The sequence below is a fragment of the Glandiceps talaboti genome, chromosome 21, assembly GCF_964340395.1.
Source record: "Glandiceps talaboti chromosome 21, keGlaTala1.1, whole genome shotgun sequence".
NCBI lineage: Eukaryota > Metazoa > Hemichordata > Enteropneusta > Spengelidae > Glandiceps > Glandiceps talaboti.
Genome location: NC_135569.1, coordinates 12,242,446 through 12,263,518, shown reverse-complemented (window position 1 = coordinate 12,263,518; position 21,073 = coordinate 12,242,446). Strand labels below are relative to the sequence as shown.

General features: G+C 36.1%; 1 protein-coding gene across 1 annotated transcript; it reads right to left on the bottom strand.

Moving 5' to 3' along the window:
* Positions 1–7,158: 7,158 nt before the first annotated feature.
* On the bottom strand, positions 7,159–17,397 carry LOC144451434 (transmembrane protein 47-like). The gene is made up of 3 exons (XM_078142271.1): positions 16,897–17,397; positions 10,397–10,534; positions 7,159–9,597 (listed from the first exon to the last, which is right to left on the bottom strand). Exons 1-3 carry the CDS (start codon positions 17,141–17,143, stop codon positions 9,389–9,391), a joined length of 594 nt encoding a protein of 197 aa, XP_077998397.1. The 5' UTR covers positions 17,144–17,397; the 3' UTR covers positions 7,159–9,388.
* Between the last annotated feature and the right edge of the window lie 3,676 nt (positions 17,398–21,073).

Here is a 21,073-nt window from a genome sequence, read left to right as displayed (position 1 = left end):
CGACATACACCTTTACCAATGGGACCAAGATAAATGGTAAGCCTGCTTAGACTACATAAACTATAAATTAGATTTTTTGCAGTTTTCCCCAAATCGCTTGAGTAATTGTTATGAAACGTATGTCCTTAAAAAGCTGGCCACAGACTCATTGTATGTAGTTCCCTATAAAAAAGATGAAGCAGGGGTATATTCCTACACCAGGACTCCACATTAACAAACATTATATTATAGCATTACCAATTCAAGTGAATTTTGTGACGTCATCGCTGTACATTATTACTGATAATGTACTCCGTTACTGGGTATCGCTGCCCCGGAACGAGCATAACAATACAAGCTTATTTGTTCTGTTTCTTCATACGACTAGGTATTTTTTCGAAATGTATGTTGTTACTTATGATTGTCATTTCCACTGTTTAAAAATACGACGCATTCATGAAACAAATTTGTGTTCACAGCAGTTCATTAAAGTGTATGTGTGTGTACGTGTACGTACGTGTGTCGCTATGATTAGTATTCACCTTCCGGGCCGAACATGGCAGACGATGTTCAGCGCTGTGTATATTATACGTTGTTTTGCGTTTCTCGGACTACAAATTCACTGGAATTGGCAAAACTATAAAATAATAACAATAATGTACGCCCTCCAATTCCATAATGGACTCAAGCAAACTTTGCACTCCATAATGGGCTCGGCTGTCGCCTCGCCCATTATGTCGTTCAAAGTTTGCTTTCGTCCATTATGGGCTGGGAGGGCGTACATTATTGTTTAAATAATGTCGACAATCATTTACAATCATGTCATTGAGACCCATTTATTTATTATAGATGACTCGATTGATTCGTGTATGCATAATTTAACTACCTAGATCATTATACACCATAAAGCATTTGTAAGAATTTCGGCTAAGTCTCTGTAATACATAAATCTTAAGCTGACCAGGTGATCCAATACGATTGCCTGCCTTGATTTTACAGTAACTGATACGAAGGAAGATATTGGAGTTTGGTTAGGAAAACTGTCGCCTGGAAGATACCTCAGTGAAAAGGTGATGGCAACCCATGCAGACAATTGGAAGAATTATACCTGGAGTGGACAGGTAAATGTTGTAAATATTTTGATACACTATAGTGGTAGTTATACCATCGAATTCTTCATGGTATGTATACCTTTGGAAAGATAATACCTATGTCATTCATGTATAAATATGTAATCCTAACATTTATACCTTATGCAGGCTAAGATAAACACGTTCGAAGAAAAAGAGGACTTTATACCCTAGTAGTTGTAAATCTAGTACATCATAGATTGGTATGAGTTATAACGTTCAAAACTGCCATCATCTTTCATAAATTATTTATGTAGAGGTATATCATCTCCACATATTGTCTTCATTCGGCTGGAAAATATTGTTGATCTGGGGAATTTTATCACTGTTATTGACAAAGCCCTCATAGTTCAGTCATGTTTATCTTGGCCTAGAAAATAACAAATATTATTGGAATAACAGCTAATTAAATATTATATATGTATATAACTTTACTACTATAGTAGTTCAAATGTACATTTTGTCGTTTGATCCTAGAGCTGCCTGCGTGACCAACCAAATATCCATATGCATAAACACGAAGATTAACAGCAAAATACTTTTAGCTACTTTCAAGGGGAGCAAAAGAATGACTGGTTACATCTAATAGCTGCATTTTAGGGACATTTACACTAATTCTACATCGCACAACATCTCTAAAATGAATTAAATATTGACAAACTTGGGGTTCTCTTCATCCAGGCGAGGCATTAATTTAAAAGTTAAGAAGGTTCACACCTTTTGAAACAATAAACTGAGAAATGGTTTAAGAAAATGATAAAGATATGTGACGTTCCTGTTTTTCCAGAATGTCACCCCGATGTAGAATAGGATTTTTAATTCTAAGCTAGATAAGCCCATGTTTACAGCTCTATTTAAAATGACTTTCTCTAGTTCCCTAAATGAACGCTATTAAATATGAAAACAGCCTCGCCTCTGTTCCTCTTAACAAACTCTATGCCTATATTATACCATGTGACAGGTCTCCCAGCCATTTGCTGCCCTGCAACTTACTCTTGTTGGCACATCACACATTCTGGCAAACACAACTGTTAAGGTGTATTACGAGAATATACGTAGAAACACCAGTGAGTGGATATACACTGCAGCCGTCAAGATAAATGGTACATCGTTCGATGTGTTCGTCCCAGAACATGAAATCTGGTATAATGGATATTATACATTTAACTTTGACTTGCCAGCAGGTGAGTGACCTCAGAATGGAAGAGAAGCGTAGTGTGTTTGTAATACCCGAAGATAAAGGGATAACAATTTATCTTGATGACGATTTGTCTTATTTGCTAATGACAATGACAAAAATGCAGTGTGCTTATATAGCTACACACACACACACACACACACACACACACACACACACACACACACACACACACACAGACTCGCACACATACACTCACACAGTTAGGTAAATTAACGGTTTTCTGTTGTTTGAGAGAAAGGGTGTATTCTGACTTTTTTTTTGAATGCCCATAAACTATGAAAATTTGAAGGTGAATTGCAATGCTTGTACTCATATGATCACGTCAAATGTTCGAAAATTCTTTCGTAATCATTGAATGGAATAAGTAATAGAGTGATAACCTATCAAAAGCTACTCAACATAAAAGAACTGTTGATCTAGTCAACTATAACTTTGTATTAATGATCTATGAAGCAATGAAGAGAAGACTATTAAACGATTACTCACTAAAAACAACCTGAGCCAGTTATTCAATTTGTAAATCAATCTATTTAAAAATGGTAACATTTCACCATTGCAGACATTCAGACCAACTTTACTGTGGACATGGTTCAGCACAGATGTAACTATTTGGGTGATGGTGAAGGGCAATGGAGACATGATGTATGCAGGGTAAGATAACATATATATTTATGTACAATCGAATACACAAATACATTAATTTTAGCAAAGATTGGAAATGAACCATAGTTTAAAATCAATCAACCATTTATTTGCATATATATCCGATTTGTTCCCATGATTTACATAAAAGAATAAATACATTACAAAATTATAACATTCATTTATATTTCATCAGATGAGGTTGAAAACTGTCATACGTAATTGTTTACCAAACTCTCAATTTCTGTTGTTGGCGGCGATCAAACAAGTTAAGCTATCGTGTATTTTATGCATCTTAGATTAGTATGGAGCACCAACCATGTCGTATTTTAATGTCATCTCATTACAGGTTAATAGCTTAATATGCATTAAATGTTTTGTGACCTTTAAATGCTAAATGGTTTGGGGGTTTTTACCTTGTAGGTGTCTCCAAGATCTAACAACAATGCCGTACTATGTCTGTGTAATCGTCTGAGTTAATTCACATACTACCACATGATGACATTGGGAGCAAAGAGCCGATGGCTGAAATCAGCACCCTGATGCCCGGGTGGACTTGACACTGAATACAAATATACACACAACCCCAAACATATACATACATACATACATACATACATACATACATACATACATACATACATACATACATACACACACACACACACACACATACATACATACATACATACATACATACATACATACATACATACATACTTACATACATACTTACTTACATACATATGTACGTATGTAAGCATACAGACGTACAGACAGATATATTGTTAAGTACATTATGCACTGTAAAGTTGTAAGTTTAAAGAAGATCACAGATTACAAGTATATATATGTTGTTCTTCTAAATATCACATATCACATATCGAGTGACTTAAAGTTAAACTTTACAAATCAGTAATACAGGAAAACTTGGAATGTCTATTGTCTAAACGTGACTATATGTAAATTACGTGAATGACGCTTAGGTCCGTGAATATGAAACAATAGGGCGCCTTGAGGACAATTGTTTTCCAGACACGCTATCTTTTACTATACTAAACACGTAGTGTCATGACACAAGCTTCAAGTCATTCAAGTCATAATTGCAGTTTGGAGCTTCGTACTTACGATGTATATGAATATAAGTGTAACAATATTATTTGTTAATACACTGCCGAAGTTGTGAGTGTATTGTTGAATAAAGCTGGTGATTTACAATCGCAAACTAGTTTTCATTTTTTCTATACTTACTTAGTTTGTATTAAGATATGTATTATATTTTGAAGTCAAGTTCAACTTGCATGTTGATTATTAAAATAACAATTGCTGGTCGAGTGTACGTGTGGATTCATATCAGGCTACCTTTTGATTTACAGGAGGGGGATCTGGGGAGAAATCATTTTGAGCAATCAAGTTTTTGTCATGGGCTCAACAATTTTCAATTCCCCTCCTACAATTAAACACAATATTTTTTCATCTGGCAATGATGATTTACCCACTAATTCTAAAGGTCAAGGGCGAAGCAGCAAACAAAGATACTAGATTGTGCATCTTTGATCCATTCAATCCCATGGTATTGTAATGAATGAAATGCCGTTTTTGTACTCATTAACTATTTGTATAAATTAAAATAGAACATTTCCAAACAGCTGTTCATTACAATTTACATCTAAGATTATCTATTTGTTTAACGAAATCAACTTACCAGTATCAGGGGTTGTAGTTGAGGTATATCTAACAATGAATACACCAAAGAAAATGTTAAGAGCAAAACCAACACATGTATGAAACTTCGAAGTTATCAGGTCCATTCATGATGGTTCAGCAGGTGTTTCTTCACTGAGAAACAGTACTAGTAACACGTGATCCGCTTTACATATGATATTAATTCCATTTAATGTATTGCAATTTCATTAAGGAATTATGCAAGGAATAACGATAAGCCTGTGACGATAACTGTCAGTTACCTTCTAGCTAATGATGGTAATGATGATTTTAAAGTGGCCAAATGGATGAGGACTGTGTATTTATTTTCGATTTTTAATTTATAAGACAACTTTGTCACGGCGTCCTACTTGAAACATCAATGTGAAACAACATATGTGCCAAGTCCTTGTTTGTGTAACTCAATAAATTGCACAAGACTGATAAATTGCACAAGACTTGAATACTATGTACCTTGAAGTGACTTTCAATAAACATCAACACAGAGAAATCTATGCAGTTTAAACTTCGAAAAATGTACATTAAACTATCGCTTCATCAGGTATATTCATTCAAATCAGAAATGACAAAATAGGCCTTACGTATACAGAGTATTGTTTTTCATCTCTAAATCCATGGATTTCAACCGTTCACTTTCAAATTCGTTCGCCAGCTTTATTTATACAAAACCAGACACTATCCTTACATAATGGGTTGTCGGTGGCCGAGTGGTTAAACTTGCCTCTTACCAATGCGGTCGGGGTTCGAGCCCATTCAGGGTTTCATTCAATTTACCGCGCTGTTAGTAAAGAAGATGTCTGTAAGTTTAGTTTGAGTCTACCGAACGATGCACGTCCCCCCCCCCCCAACTCCGGATATCCGGTTTCCTGAACCTTCCTCCTGTTATTGGGCAATGCCTGTTGGATAGCGAATAAATAAATAATTCATACACAACGAAAATTTAGCTTTGGAGTTGTGAGTAATTTTATTGCTTAGATCAACAACTAAATAATATAACAATTTCGATATCTCTACCTAATTCCTTTGATTTATATATATCTTGTGCAATATTGTGCGTTGTTTCAAATTGCATAAAACGTGGCACTATAGTTCATCTGGGCAAACAAATGTTACAACTAAACCAGAAAGATTACAGAGTTTTATTTGATTTTTTTTTTACATCACACGTTTTTTTGCAACAAATTACAAAAACAAAATACAGGTACTGATAGCGCGCACATACATGAATATGTTACATTTTATCCCACTATGAACACAAATACAGTTTTGTGGTTGACCCCCCCCCCCCCCTGTTTCGTCTGACAATGATGTTGATTCGTGTTGCCAGTGAGATAAAATGTACCATTTTATGTGCATACGCGCTATCAGTGTTGGTATTTGTTACATATGCATGATATGATTTGTAACAAAAAAGACAAAAGACTTAGTGCGAAATGTAAACAAAGACTAATTGAAACTGTATAGTCACTCTGGTTTGGTAGTAAGTCTATGTCTAAAATTCTGGATTGTTAACCTGGCAGGTTTGGAAGGACGTTATGGAAGTAATTCATATACGGACTTCACAACCGCCCTCAATGAATTGTGATGGGGACGTTACCAATTCCAACCATTTGGGATAATTGTCTCGTGCACGCGTCGAGACAACAGAAAACACTAACGAAGCCATGGATACCTGGCGAAAGCTTTGATGAGCTAGTATGTTTTGGTGCAAAGTGAAGTTAAATTCATTAACATAGACTATTTTGTTATTTCAATACTTTGAATTAAAAAGGACCCCCTCTTCTTCTTCTTCATAGTCCAGTAAGACAAGGTCACGACCGTGACTATACACACATGACTAAAATGCGTAAATCTCTTGAAGTTTCACGAATGCCTGTAAAATCACCATATAGCAAATGATAGTATATAGTTTTGCCAAAAGGTGCGCCCTCTGTCGATCAAAACGGTAAACTGTTGCTTATGAACAGTGAACAAATGGTAGTTTAGTCAAAGTTAATAATGAAAATGTTACAATTACATTATTCAACTTATGATCAACAGAGAGAAACACTCAGCAAAACAGCAAAAATAAAATATTAAAATCTAGTCATTAAAATGCACTATACAAGATATATGTAGTAAATGATATTTCTGAGTTGTGATATAGCATTTTTAATAACTTTATAAAGTTAAAAGTGATGATATAAAACACAGAAATCCTTCCCCTAGTTGATGATCTCTCTCTCTCTCTCTCTCTCTCTCTCTCTCTCTCTCTCTCTCTCTCTCTCTCTCTCTCTCTCTCTCTCTCTCTCTCTCTCTCTCTCTCTCTCTCTCTCTCTCTCTCTCTCTCTCTCTCTCTCTCTCTCTCTCTCTCTCTCTCTCTCTCTCTCTCTCGTCACAGCATAACAAAATATCTTAGTTAGCCGAATGTGTTACTTTAACCGCTGAATAGATGCGAAAATCAAACAGCATATTGAAACGAAATCGGTTAAAGAGGTTGAAATGAACATCTATTTTAAGGAGTGTATTTGATATGAAAATATACACGGTATTCCCGAAAACTACATATAAACGTTTAATTTTGTCAAGTTCAATATCAAACCATTCCAACTGAAATATCAAGACATTCCTCAGTGCCTTATTAGACTTCAAAATATTGTACAACGCATTTGTAGGGAAATGATAAACTTTGTAATCATAAAACCATTTCTTAATTTTTAATTTTGATATCAACTATTTTGAATGTCTCATAAACAATGGTTTTACCAAACAATAGTTAGCTATCCAAAATATAACATTGTCACATAATAGTGTTATACATATTAGCTATCTTTACTAAAACAAAACAAAACAAAACAATTGTTTTTCGATAACCCGACCGACCTACCTAGTTTAAAACACCGACCCTAAACATTTTTTGTCTTCTTGACCTCCAAGCATGTCTGTTTTCTTTCCCTAGTGATGTATGTACATACTTCATCAAACTATCACAGAAGGGGCATTATAACAGCCATTCTGTTTGTTTTTGGGACAAAGCAATAGTTTTCAAAACTATAAACACTTAAAAAGGTAAAATGAAAAAATAAAATCCCGACCTCCCTACCCTATTTTCTAAAGTCATTATTATAAATTGGAAACACGTAATTATTTTTTCGCCTAATGTATGCGTAAACTTACGAAACTTGGCAGCTTGTCGCGAATTACTGACACCTTAGTAAATAACCCACCAAGAAGTAGAATTATGCATCTCAGATTAAAAACCCTATGCAAACTTATCAATTAAACTGTGACGTGAATTTTACCACATCTACATCTGGCGGTGAGGGCGTTCTCATTACAAAAAATAATTCTGCATTTCCTTCGAATATCACAAAATATATATTACAGGGTTGATACGTTTGCTGTTTAGTCAACGACCACAGTAATACAATGAAATTATGAAAATAAAACGATCATATGTTTTTTAAACATCATACCCGTAATTACGGTATATGAGAACCTCGGGATGAGAACATAATTGGATTTCAAAAATGACATGCTACAGAGTAACTTTAACGATAAGTTGTAATCCTTAGTCAACTGTTCGAACGAGATATGTCCTAGTCTGACAGGTCCAGCCGTTGATCCGCTCACGTCTGCACTCGCTACCCCCGTCTGGACAGCCACACTACTAATTCCTCTCGCCACCGAAGTCTTGTTGCTGCCAATCCCAGCATAGTATCAAGTTTACTGACAGTTAGAATCAGTATGAAAACATCCAATCTGTATAATGAGTTTTTGATCAACATTTCCAGACACCCCACCCCATCCCCGCCGTCCCCCACTATTTGTAAGCTACAAATACAAACTATTAAAACAAGGAAGTGGATCTTTCAAACTATATATACCCTAATTGGTCACGTGCACAAGGTCAAGAAAGTGTCTAAGGTTAAAGTAACAAGATGAATGTCAAAATGGAATACAGTGTAAAACTGACGAGGAATTAATATGTTAATTTTAGCACAAGCCATCTTAGCAATGGTAAAGATTTGTACTATTGCCAAGTCTTCTGGAAAAGATGTCGCTTAAAAAGCATAAAATAATAACACACTACTGAGAGATAAGGAAAGAAAATGTACTGCCCTCAACATTTGTGAAGGTCAGGTCACGGGTCTATGGACGCCGTAAAGAGAAATCGGTATTTTACGACCACAAAAAGAACACAACCAACAAACAAACATAATTAGTGTAACCCAAGTTGTAATGTTGTAAACTACACTGAGACAGTGAGACTTCTCGAAGTGGCATAATTTCAAAAAGACGTACACTTATATCCTATTATTAAAACTAAATTCGTACTCTATCTACACACTTCTGAAAAAAATGTTTTTGAAAAATGAAACAATCTCCTTGGAGTTGAAGTTTTAAACCTTTGAAAATTTCAAACCATTGCTATTGATTAGCATGTTCATCATCAAAAAGTGCAGTAATAATAAAATATTTCTTGTTGAATGTCAATTTTTTTACAAACTTTTATTTTAACCACTTTTAATTTTTGGGAGACTATTTTTATTTTTGGAAATATAAAAGGAAGGCGCAATAAGTTATTGTTCTCCATAGGATAAACCGAATGTAGTTTGAAGGTTTTCGAATTATCACAGACCTAGCTAGTTAGTAGTTGATCTCGCGATATCTAGTATCACGTAAATCACGCGAGACGGGTTGTCCGTTGACAAGTTGACCCTTGTTTTGATTACGCTTCCGAGTAGTAGACCCTTTCATCGTGGTAAATTTCTTTATCCTCATCGCACAACAGAAGAATTCCTCCAGCGAGTAAAAAACACCAGCCTCCCCATGCCACACCATAACACCATCCAAGCTCCCAAGAGCCTCGGTACAAGACTACATCACTCTGCATAAACATACTTGGAAACACGATAACTGCTATCAACAAGAATAGGCCTGAAATAAAGAAAACAGAAGCTTGTAAAAAAAATATATGATGTTGAACTTGTACTTGTAGACAAGATAACACATTCACAGTAATGGGATGTTGGACCCTGTACTACAATGCTGTCTAGTTTGCATACAGACGTTTCAACATTTACTTACATGTAGATGGCTTCTTTCACTCCCCGTTCAAAATGTCTAGTTTCGGTGTCAAGAATATTTACATTGTTTATGTTAACTGAATGTCCTGGTGATTCGATTTGGATGTCCAGGCACATATAACCCCTTATTAGGCTCACATGTCCATAAGGTCACGTGGACTGAATAGTGGGTCAAACTGTTGACAAAGACTGAAGCTTGCAGTCGAAAATTTCAGGTAAAATGTTCGAGTGGTGTTTGGAACAAACGTTAAATTGAATACTATGGTTTACCAACACAGATGAATTTCCATTTGAATATACTCAACTTTCTCTTTGAATGTTTTTACTGAGACGAACAGCTAGCTAAAATCGATGGTCTACCGTCAATATTATTACGTGAAAATATGTGACTGGTGTACATGTATCTTTGTCCTCTCTGCATCATAAATGACCCCCCAGCCCATCTGCTCATATCAATATAGAGGTCTGAAATGAAGGGTATAACTTTTTTTCCATTTAGACCCTTTGTAGATTGTTTAAGTTTAAAGTTCATTGAATAATGTAAGATTTAGTAACTGTGTATATATGTTCAACACTTAACTTTAAAAGTGCAATGTTATGCAGGTCACTGTGGTTGTTTGAGAAAGGTTTATAACTGACATGTGACTTACAGGCTGTAAACAGTATGAGTGCTCCAAGTCTGTAGAACAATTGTTGTTTCAGGAAATAGCCCACTATTACAACGACGATAGCAGCAACATTGCAGATAATAGTCAGGATAACAAACGCCCTCACCGCCAACAACCATGCTACAAAATGAACAAAGCAAAATCAGTTATTTAACACAAACAAATATGCCAAACAACAAGTTCATAAGCATATAAGTTCTGAACAAACGTCACCTTTGGTTATTTAAAGTGCACTGTATCTGTTACTAATGAGTTACTTAAAAATGTCCACTGAACTAAATGGACTCTAAATTAGTGTCAACCATTTTGGGCCAGGGTGGACTTCAATATATTTTCGCACAGTATAAAGAACAGCTGCTGTGTGCTACGAACATGATATAAAATACGACGATATCATATTTCAACGAATCCTAGTATTTTGCCGGTTCACCGACACAATGCATATATTAAAGTCTTGTATTCAGCACAGAACTATAATATTGACATTGCTGTGTGTGTACCGACATAATCACTTACTTGCTAATCAGCACTACTCTTTGTTACAATGGTCAGTCTGTTAAGTTGTGATACGTGAGGGGTGTTACATTACCACTTTAATATTTCACACAAAAAGACAGCGACTATATTTCTAACCATTCATCGTTAAACACATTAAAGGTCGAGTCCTTTTTCGATTAAATGTCACTTGAGATAAATATTGAATAGTTCAAATCTTCTCATTTTCAAAGCCCAGTCCAGATTAGTATTAACATTCTGATGTGAAAAACAGTTGCCGGGTAGAGGCATAGCAAAAAGTGGTCAAAAACAAAGTGACGGTCGTTTAATGGCTTCTTTAATAATGCAAACAGTAAAGCCAAAAAAATTGTGAAATAATGAAATCGTAACGTTTACAAACGTTCCATGTTGTTTCCAAACCCAATTATCAATACATCTGCACCTATGACAACTTACAGCCAGTTTCAAGTTGCCATTCACAGGTTCTGTTTGATGAACCCATGCAGAAACTGATAAGAAACTACACACGCTACAATTTTAAGATACCATGATTGGATGAGTACAGTTTCTTGCCACATTTGTCTATGAAATGAACGTCAAAACATTGGCGCCCGCATGTCTATGTTTAGTTGCAGTATGTTTAAATGGTTTATTCCATAACAGTCAAAATGTAGCAAGAAATTGCTATCGTGCTTGTTGTAGAATATGCAGTTTGTTATTGGTTATTGCATGGTTGTATCAAACAGGGCCGGTAAACGGTAACTTGAAAGGTGCTGTACCGTGATTCTAAGTCACAAACAGTGTGAGGTAGTTGGAGATTATTGTCATTCTCATAAATGCTAAACGCCACAAACACAAATCAATTCGCGATTCAGTCTAGGCACAATGTTCACAAATATATTCTGGTATCATGGCTTTCAAGGAAGGAGAATATAATGCGTCTTCAGCTGTACTGATATAACGTATTATGACACAGCAAAACTTTTCATCAATCAACAATGCAACAAAATATCAGAGTGTTCCAATATTTCGACGACTAACAGCCATCTTCACTGCAGGTCATTCCCTCATTCCCAGATGAAGATGGCTTGAAGTCATCGAAATATTGGAACACTCTGATATTCTGTTGCACTGTTAATTGATGAAATTAAGTTTTGCTGAGAATTCTACATAGTGAATGAAACTATTCGAACACGTATTAGGACACAGATTTAAGTTTATCGAAATTTTTAATAAAACCATTTCTGCACGCTATGAAGATTCTAGCAGAGTAACACCGTTGTTGAAGAAAAGCAAAAGAAAATACGAAGCACTCCTGCTAAATATGTCTAAATATCTATGAAAAGATCAACAGCTTTGTATTTTGCAGTCAGCTGTTCATCGCGTTTCCCTCATATATTAGCGACGGCTTACCGATTGTTCATCTTGTTATGATACGTTCAATAGCGCGACAATCCTGCGTTCCTCTCTGTGTATGTACTATAAAAACACAAAAGCTACTGACCTCGAGTGAACCGTGATTACCAGACGGATTACTTAGCATATTCACTTTACATAAAAGTTATTCTTGGCACAGATGCCATCGCAAATACTACCATTATAGTACAGATGGTACACAGCTTTCATCCTATATATCAATTGCTGTATAAACGACTTCATGTCACTTGTATGGCTTCAAACATTTTTAATCTGTCGTTTTTGTCAGTTTGTCAAATTTCAAAAGAATTTATCGGTAGCTACACTAACTGCACCTGGGGTGTTTTGTTTTGAAACTGTTTTGCTAGCTATAATGACTTCACTGTAACATTGTACACCCTGAGCGGTATTGAATCACCTGTGGGTAAACGTATTTTTGTGTAATTGTACACACAGTATCACTGTTTGGTGATGTAAATCCAAACAAATATATTTGTGGGTCCGCATCCAAAAATTAACACACCATTGTAATCACTATTTCAACCAATTAGTGTTCTACTTATGGATAAAATAAAATCAACCTGTTATTAATATGAAAATGGTCTAATTATTGGCAGTATTTTAACAATTTTCAGTAAGGTGTAAAAAAAATAATTGTTTGGTTCCGGTTACCCGACCTCACCACCTAGCTTTTCACTGCCGACCCTAAACATTTTTTTACGTGTTCCAGAAAAAGAAAATCTGTGAAAATTTGTGAAGTTTCACGAGAAATACTGGATGTGGAAACTGTAATCAACTTAAAAAGACACTCTAAAACTGTTCTTCAAATCTGTAATGGCTGTACATCTGATAGGAAGAAATGAACAACACAGAGACCATTTGGAAAACAATGGAAAACCTGAACTAGACAGAAACAAAATATAATAAAATCAAATAAAAAATCTACCTACCCCACCTAAAATTGAGCGTAACCGGAACCACATATTTTTTTCTTATTGAGCCTAAGTACATTGTTGGTTGTCTGATCGAATGTAATACACAAATTACAGCAAGTGCAGTTTGAATCATTTCAATATCATTCCGGGGTTATCTAAACACAACACAGGGATAACACAACAATGTGTTACATCATGTACATAGACAAGCCCGACAAGTTTTTTGGCATGGCCAATGGTTTATGAAGTTGACTGCTTGATGAGTCGTTGATACCCCACGACATTCAGATACATCATTAACTGACGTTACAATTAAAATCATGAGAAAACTCGTTCCAATTTTAATTTCTCTATTCTGGTGTAGCTGATGTAACAAAAGCAGTAATAGACGATTTAATTAAAATGAACGATATAATTTTGATGAACCAATTTAATTGAATCAACGAATTTAATCAGAAGGATGCAATTTAATTAAACGAATGAATTAAATCAAATTCTCTTTTATTAAATTTTACATTTAATCACATGATGTGAAAAGGTGTTAATTTATTGAGAAACGTTGTTTAGCATGTTGACGTGTTTCCGAATATGTAATAAATGAATGTATGGCTGTATGTGTAACACATTCCGATGCGACACCTGCCTCTACCCACAGATAAGTAACAAACCGTGTCTCTACGTGTTTTTGTAAACAATGTGACTTTGTGACAATGTCACTCAGAACTTGGCCAAAAGAAAGCTATACGACATAAAGTGTCATCACGTTGCCCTGCTACCTGTAGTATTTGTCGAAGTAAATCGGAACTCTATCATTCTGGTATTTCCCCTGGATCAAGGGTACCAGGACGACGTCCAAATCGAGTGTCCACTTACTCTCTACAAGTAGTAATACCCCACCTACAACTACATCGGTTAGGTTACCATGGTTACATTCAATGCTGTAGTTGTTTTCTGGGGATGGAGAGGGCATATGTTGTCAATGATATGGCAGCTTGGAAAGCTAGTTACATGACAACTGACCAATGTACAGCATTCCGATGGCATGACGCTATTTTTGATTAGTTCGGATATGACATTTCGTTTGGGAAGTGATACCCACACCTGTGCTAGGTAGAGCTAAAAACCTTGCATATTCCTCTGCCTGTTTGACTGATTACTAACAGCTGTAGTAATGTTAACGAGACTGATAAGTTACATTGCTACATGTTTAATTAGTATATATATAGCATACGACATAGGTAGTTATCAAGTTCATGCATTGATGGAAAGTGTGCCCTCCTGAAATAAATATGTAATAAATACATTAAAGTGACCCAAGCTGAGAGTAAATACTCTTCACTCAAACTCAGACCTCTAAAGTGGTCTGAGACCCAAGTGAAAATACGCTAAGGCCTAAGGTGAATAACACCTCCATTATTTAAATATACCACCATGTTAATATCGATGCATAGCTTCTATGACATTAGAATTGTCTTCTGGCATTGTTAGAACAGTTGATTGTACAGAAGTGATTTCCTCGCTTTTTTTAAACATATGAAAAATTACGTCATATTATAATTTGAGTAACATCTACGAGGTTTGAGTTCAGTCATGGTGATACTTCAAGTTCCATGGTTCGCTTAGTGATGGTCAAGTATGCTTTAGTACGTGAATCTCAGACCACTAACGACTTGTCTTTTTAGTGGTCTGAGGTAGAATACACTGAGCTAGTACCTATGAATATACAGCAAAAATGACGTCACAGAATGTATAAACTCTGCTTATGTGTCTCTAATGTCCCTCTTAATAGTTTGAATCAGCAGTTTCATGAAAACAATTCCGATGTCTTTTTTGCGTGTTTTAGTTCGTGACGTAACAAATACACAAGTGAATAGGTTGGATGAAAATGATCAATGCACTTGTTCAGTGATGCGAGAAATGTACAATACATTCTGACAAAAGTGTAAACGTCACCTCACTTTTGTCCCCACTTGACCATGCGCATCAGAGCACAGCTTGCCAACAAATTTCCAAATTACAAAAATCAAATTTTGCGAATTTCCGTGAAAACTTTTTTTTAATACTCAGTTTTCTTGGTAGCAGACGTAAACAATTTATGTATCTTTAAAAAAAATAGCACTGTGCTTTTAAAATGTGTGTTGAAGGCTCAAAGAATTGAAACTTGCCCTCTAGCCTACATAGGTAAACACACGGCAGGTACGAATGTTTTTGTATCAGTGTATGTCGATGTTAATTGGTTCAATTATACATTATGCTAATTATCTGATGACGTAATGCGTAATAATAACTCAAGCATAACATTGTGCGCATTTGCATAGATCGCAGCTCAGTCTGACTATTCAGGCTGACCATATTACATACTAAGTTAATATACCAAAATCGGTAAAATATCGCAATTTTTTTTGACAAAAGTCACGTTAATATCTTAACAATCATGTAAGCGCCCGATACGCTTTGATGACATCATGTATAGCAAACTACATCCTGTTGAAATTGTTGTAAGGAACCATCAATCTATGTTCCCCTTTGTCCGGACATCATTCAAGCTGTTGATGGCTAACCTTTCTTTACATACAGCGGAAGTCACCATCCACAACAAAAAAAGATAAACAGCAATAATGAAGAGTCGATTATTCTTCGTCACGGTTGTCACTCAAATTCATTAATTAATTAATTACATTTATGCAATGTGATTTTGCTTAAAGTTTTAGTTGCGTGTGATAGAAGGTTCACATTTAGAAAATATAACGCGAACAATGGCTCAATTGACTGGGTGTACAACGCGTATAATAAGATCGGAATTTTAAACAACCTGCGTACTGGAAAAGACTGCTAGTATGCTTCTGGGAGCATGTTGACAAACATTGACGGAACGTTTAACTAAGGTTATGTTGCGTGGGTGTCAAATATTTCTAAGGTGAGCTAGACCAAACACCTTTACGTCACCCTCCCAATCATCGGGTGACGACACCAGGGTTAGCCTAGCCCTTGAAGAGTGACTAGATGCTATTTCTAGCATCGTTCATTAGTCACTTCATGCTTGAATTGGCCCAGTGGATGGAGGTCAAATCGATGTCACAGCTGGTTAACACTTCTTGTGACAAAACCGTTATTTAATTTGAACCGTGAGTGTGTGTTTGACATTGACCGCCAATTGTCACATTAAATCCAATATCGATTACTGTAATTCGAACTTGACTATCGTTGTTAATTAATTTGAATATTGACTGTCGTATACCACATTTGTCATTGGAAATATTGATTAATTATGTCTGCGTCGAATACTGCTTTCGTCAACATCGATTCACTATTTTTCTTACCACACGTACACAATATTGACAAGTTCGTAAACTTGGGTATCAAAATAGTTAATTAACATAACAAATATGCTGAAAATATATATGGTGTTTGTAGACTTTATGTACACAGTTTTGTCTTTATATAAACTGAACCCGCATGATACATAGCGAGACCAGGTGAGGTGTTAAGGTCACGGGGTCACGTTCTTTGTGCTAATTTACATATCGAATACAACAACTCGCCTGTTCAAATTCCATTCAATTATATAGTCTGATAATTATAGAATATGTTCACGTTTCAGATTAAATTTTAGATTTGTTTAAAACCAATACATACCTTCCTCGACCGCATCATAACATTTGATATCTGGCTGTGGTGTTGGAATCGGTGTAACGTTCGGATCGCGGACGCGAGTCCCATTATAACATTCCGTCCAGAGCCCCATGTAGAAACCGCCGGCTTGCATCCAACGATCTCCGATACAACATGCTAACATTACCGGTAGAGCAATACATGCTGAAACAAACCCTATCAGCCGCAGAGGTTTGACAACTGTGGTTGTAACCGTTGTGGTGGAGGCCATTTTAAGATCTGAGACTGTGTTCCTGTCTCACCAATCACGCGAAATGTGTACGTAAGTGTGCGACCCTGTGTGTAAACGCGTAACGAACAGAAATATCCAATGATTTCGAGCCCTTCGGTTGATTAATGGCGAACTTGTAAGACGATACTGTTTTCCTTGAGAGTAGCCGAGTCTAGTCAGTGGAGATACCCTCACGTCTGTTATTTCGAGTATGCGTTGGTTCAAAAGGAGTGGTTCCCTATATGGATTACGCTTGAGCCTGTCAATGATTTGCTTGTCTGACCACGCTCATTATATATGCAGGACAACAATAACGAAACCCTGTTAAGGTCGAAACCATTTTGAGGAGGTAAGCATAGGATATAAAATAGGGGTCACAGAGATCGTACTTTCCATACAAAGCATTGCCAACATCAAGGTTATACATTGATGCGTTCGTTGTTTCATCGATTTAGCTAGGTAAAAATTAACAATAAACCGACAAACTGTAGGACATACCTTGAATATATCGAACGCTTTGAATTTGTTCATTTGACGTCAAAACAAGAACATAATTTTCATCCTGATTCTTCTTTCTTTACCGTTCACTGAAAGATTAAATTATGAATATTAGTATCATAAATTCACAATGTATCAATTCGATGTGGACTTGTTTTGACATGTTTCTGTTTAATATTCACTATGGTCTACATTTTCAGGGTGATATTTACTTTTGCCTCTGCATTGCTAACAAATATTTATCAGATAGAAATTGAAAAATATTTTGACCGACGTAACACTTAATTACGTGGTATTAGCGCCCGTGATTAGATTCAAGGGTTTACTAAGGGGCAAGATCAAAAGTTCAATGTAGGATTTAAAAAAAAAATGATTCTACTAGTACTAGTTAGGCCTCAGACCTCTCCCTCTAACATAATCAACCAGTATTGATGATTTCAAATCAGTTTGTACATAAACCCCAGGGGCTATGGTTTATAGAGGTATCACAGCCAAGTAAGAATTACTTGTCTGTGGTTGTATGTAGTACTATGACAGAATGTAGTGAGGAAAAATAGCTCTTTTACCGACACGCTAATGTATTTTAACGCCACGCATATGTTTTGCTAAAAAAAATCCCATAATTTTCCATTTGGTAACATTTTTTTCAGAAACCTTGAATTTCAGGGCATTTAGGGTTACGAAACAGATTACATCAAAAGTACAATCGCCCCGGGCCCCCCCCCCCTCCCGTCCCCCGACTAAAAGAATGGCGTCCTACATTGAACTATTGAACTAACACTGAGAGCAATTTATTTCTAGAACGTACGGATCCAGAGTCCATGACCGTGATTATTTGCCACCCAAAAGAATCACTACACATAAATGGCACTTTTTGTTTCTTTCAGTTAATTCAAAGAAACAATAGACAAACTAGATTGTCTCAATAAACTCAACTTGAAATTCAAGGTTTCTTTTTCGTATTTTTATGCGCTTGTATTAGCTTTTGTTTGGATAACCTTCTACGTGATGTACGAATCAACATTAGAACGGAATTATGAATAGAATGAAATAAAACACGCGCTAACTTTAGGTTTGTAGTATCCAACATTTTCCCGCCAATTTTTTTATTAAAAATTGTTGTTTATCTGTGATATTTTGGCTCAGGTCAGTTTTATTTTAGATTCAATGCATTGTAGTGAATCCTACTAATAACTTTATTTGAAAAAAAATTGGTCGAACATAAGAATATCACAGAAAAAGCTGCAAAAATAGATAAGGAACACCAACATAAAAACATGGCCACCATCGGATGACTGAAAATACACGAGAACTAATGATTTTTTCATTCTTACTACATAGCTTTGTCAACCTCTCAAATTACTCGACGTATAATCCTCTCAGTGTAGTCACGCTAACTAGGTATTATAGTCAGCCGGCATTCTCATGGAATACGTGACGTCAGAACTAAATTTACGTATTTGTATATCTCTGAATTCCCTAGCTCCGACGGCGATAACCCAGTGACGTCGCCACATCGCTTAGTGTTCATTTTATTGATTATTGTAAATTATTGATTCTTGTTAAGCAAGTTAAAGACTACTGTATCTGAATGTTTTACTATAATTCCAGTTTGGGGTTATAACCGCATATCTGTAACAGGCAAGTTTGAAACTTTTAAACGGTTGGCCGCGGCCATTCAAGAATTTAAATATTAGCTGAAAACTGAACTGGTTGGTTGATCTCACAGAAAGTATAAGTTGTGTATCGTTAAACTAGAGAACCCTTGGTTTAAAGGAAGATAATTCTATAAACCGCAGTCACGTGCCCCCGCCTGTTGCCAAATGGACCTGGAACTCTTGGTGCTAACATGTCCCCGAACAACAAAGATATCATGATATTTGCGATACAATGATATATCTGATTATCTTACATTTGCCCGATACATAACCTCCACCCCCACCCCCAACCCGCCAAAGGACCGAATATGTAGTCCGAGTTAGAACACAGACGAAATTGTCACAGGGTTGGGATATACTGAATCCAATGTTATCGCATTATGATATTTCAAACAGAACTCTTATTAGGTTGTATAACGACTCCTCGGTATTTACAGGGAGGCCGAAGGAGTGGGGGGGGGGGGGCATATATTAGAAAAGGGAATCAGGGGAGGGTCACACTTTGCTTAAATTCATTGTTGTACATATGGTGTGAGGAGAGGAGTGGGTCTCAGAGAGGTGAGTGAAGGAACAATGTGGCAAGATATTGATAATGTGCACACGTAGTGGAGTGGGAATATGTTAACCTAAGTCCCAACTATTTCCCTCCCTCTCTCCCTCTCTCTAATAATAATTCACAGAAATATTTTCCAAACTACGCGTTGTATAGTTATTTGTTTACTTTTCATCACTACATTTCGTTTTGTCTCTTGTGTTCAAAACACTAATCGGCCGCTGGTGGCGCTATTCTCAACATCGCAGGATCCATTTATGTGTGTTTCCCAGCACGTGATTGACATAGTAACGGTATCAGAATATCTGTATATACTTTGTTTTCGTGAAACAAAAGAAATGAAGGAGGGATTTTTTTTCAAATTTGTTTTGTTAATATTGTTCGTTTGTGTTCTAAAAACAAAAGTTTCACTGCAAAAGTTTCCAACCCTTGTGGAGTATAGTTCATACAATTTGACAGTAGTTTCTTCATGACGTAGCGGCCTATATACAAACACCTTATTAAGTTTTATTAAAACGTACACGTCTTCTCGAATGAAGACTAGATCATTTCTATTGAATACTAGTAACCAGAAGATCTTTTTCATTACATTTAGACAAACTATGAAGGATTTGATGACCTCATTAGCGGGCCAGGTGCACCCAAAACTTGTTATTGACACAAGCAAACCAAACAAATTGCGCATGCATAAACCTGCCTGTGCATTGACTTGAATAGCGTATAGTAAGTAATTTTAGACATGCAATAAAATTAAGCATCAATATGTATATATATATATCAGAGCATATATATAGACCAAACACACACACACAAACAAACAAACAAACAAACAAACAAACAAACAAACAAACAAACAAACAAACAAACACACACACACTCACTCACTCACTCATTCATATATGTGGGGGTGGGGGTGGATGGGTGGGTGGGTGGGGGTGTTTATGTGCGCGCATGTATATGTGTATATATGTACGTGTCCCAACTTTTAACTAACACAATGGCGAAATGTGATGATATTTACGCCTCATACACTGCTAGATTGTGAGTTCAATATACCTATATACCTACTTATGGTTTGTCCTGGCATATACCGACCCTCTCCCTTTAGTAGTGAATAAACAATTCGGACGTTAAATCATGATGAATGGAACTCTTAACTGGAGTACTTATTTTCTTGGTTAAATTGCCCGAAAATTCTTATTCACAGACACATAAAGACAG

Bases quoted from the DNA above. Each gene is read 5' to 3' on its own strand.
- LOC144451434 (XM_078142271.1), bottom strand. From the start codon at position 17,143: ATGGCCTCCACCACAACGGTTACAACCACAGTTGTCAAACCTCTGCGG. The intron at 10,535-16,896 runs GTATGTATTGGT...TTCATTTTGTAG, and splicing joins TTATGATGCGGTCGAGGAAG to CATGGTTGTTGGCGGTGAGG. The intron at 9,598-10,396 runs GTAAGTCACATG...TCTTTATTTCAG, and splicing joins ACTCATACTGTTTACAGCCT to GCCTATTCTTGTTGATAGCA.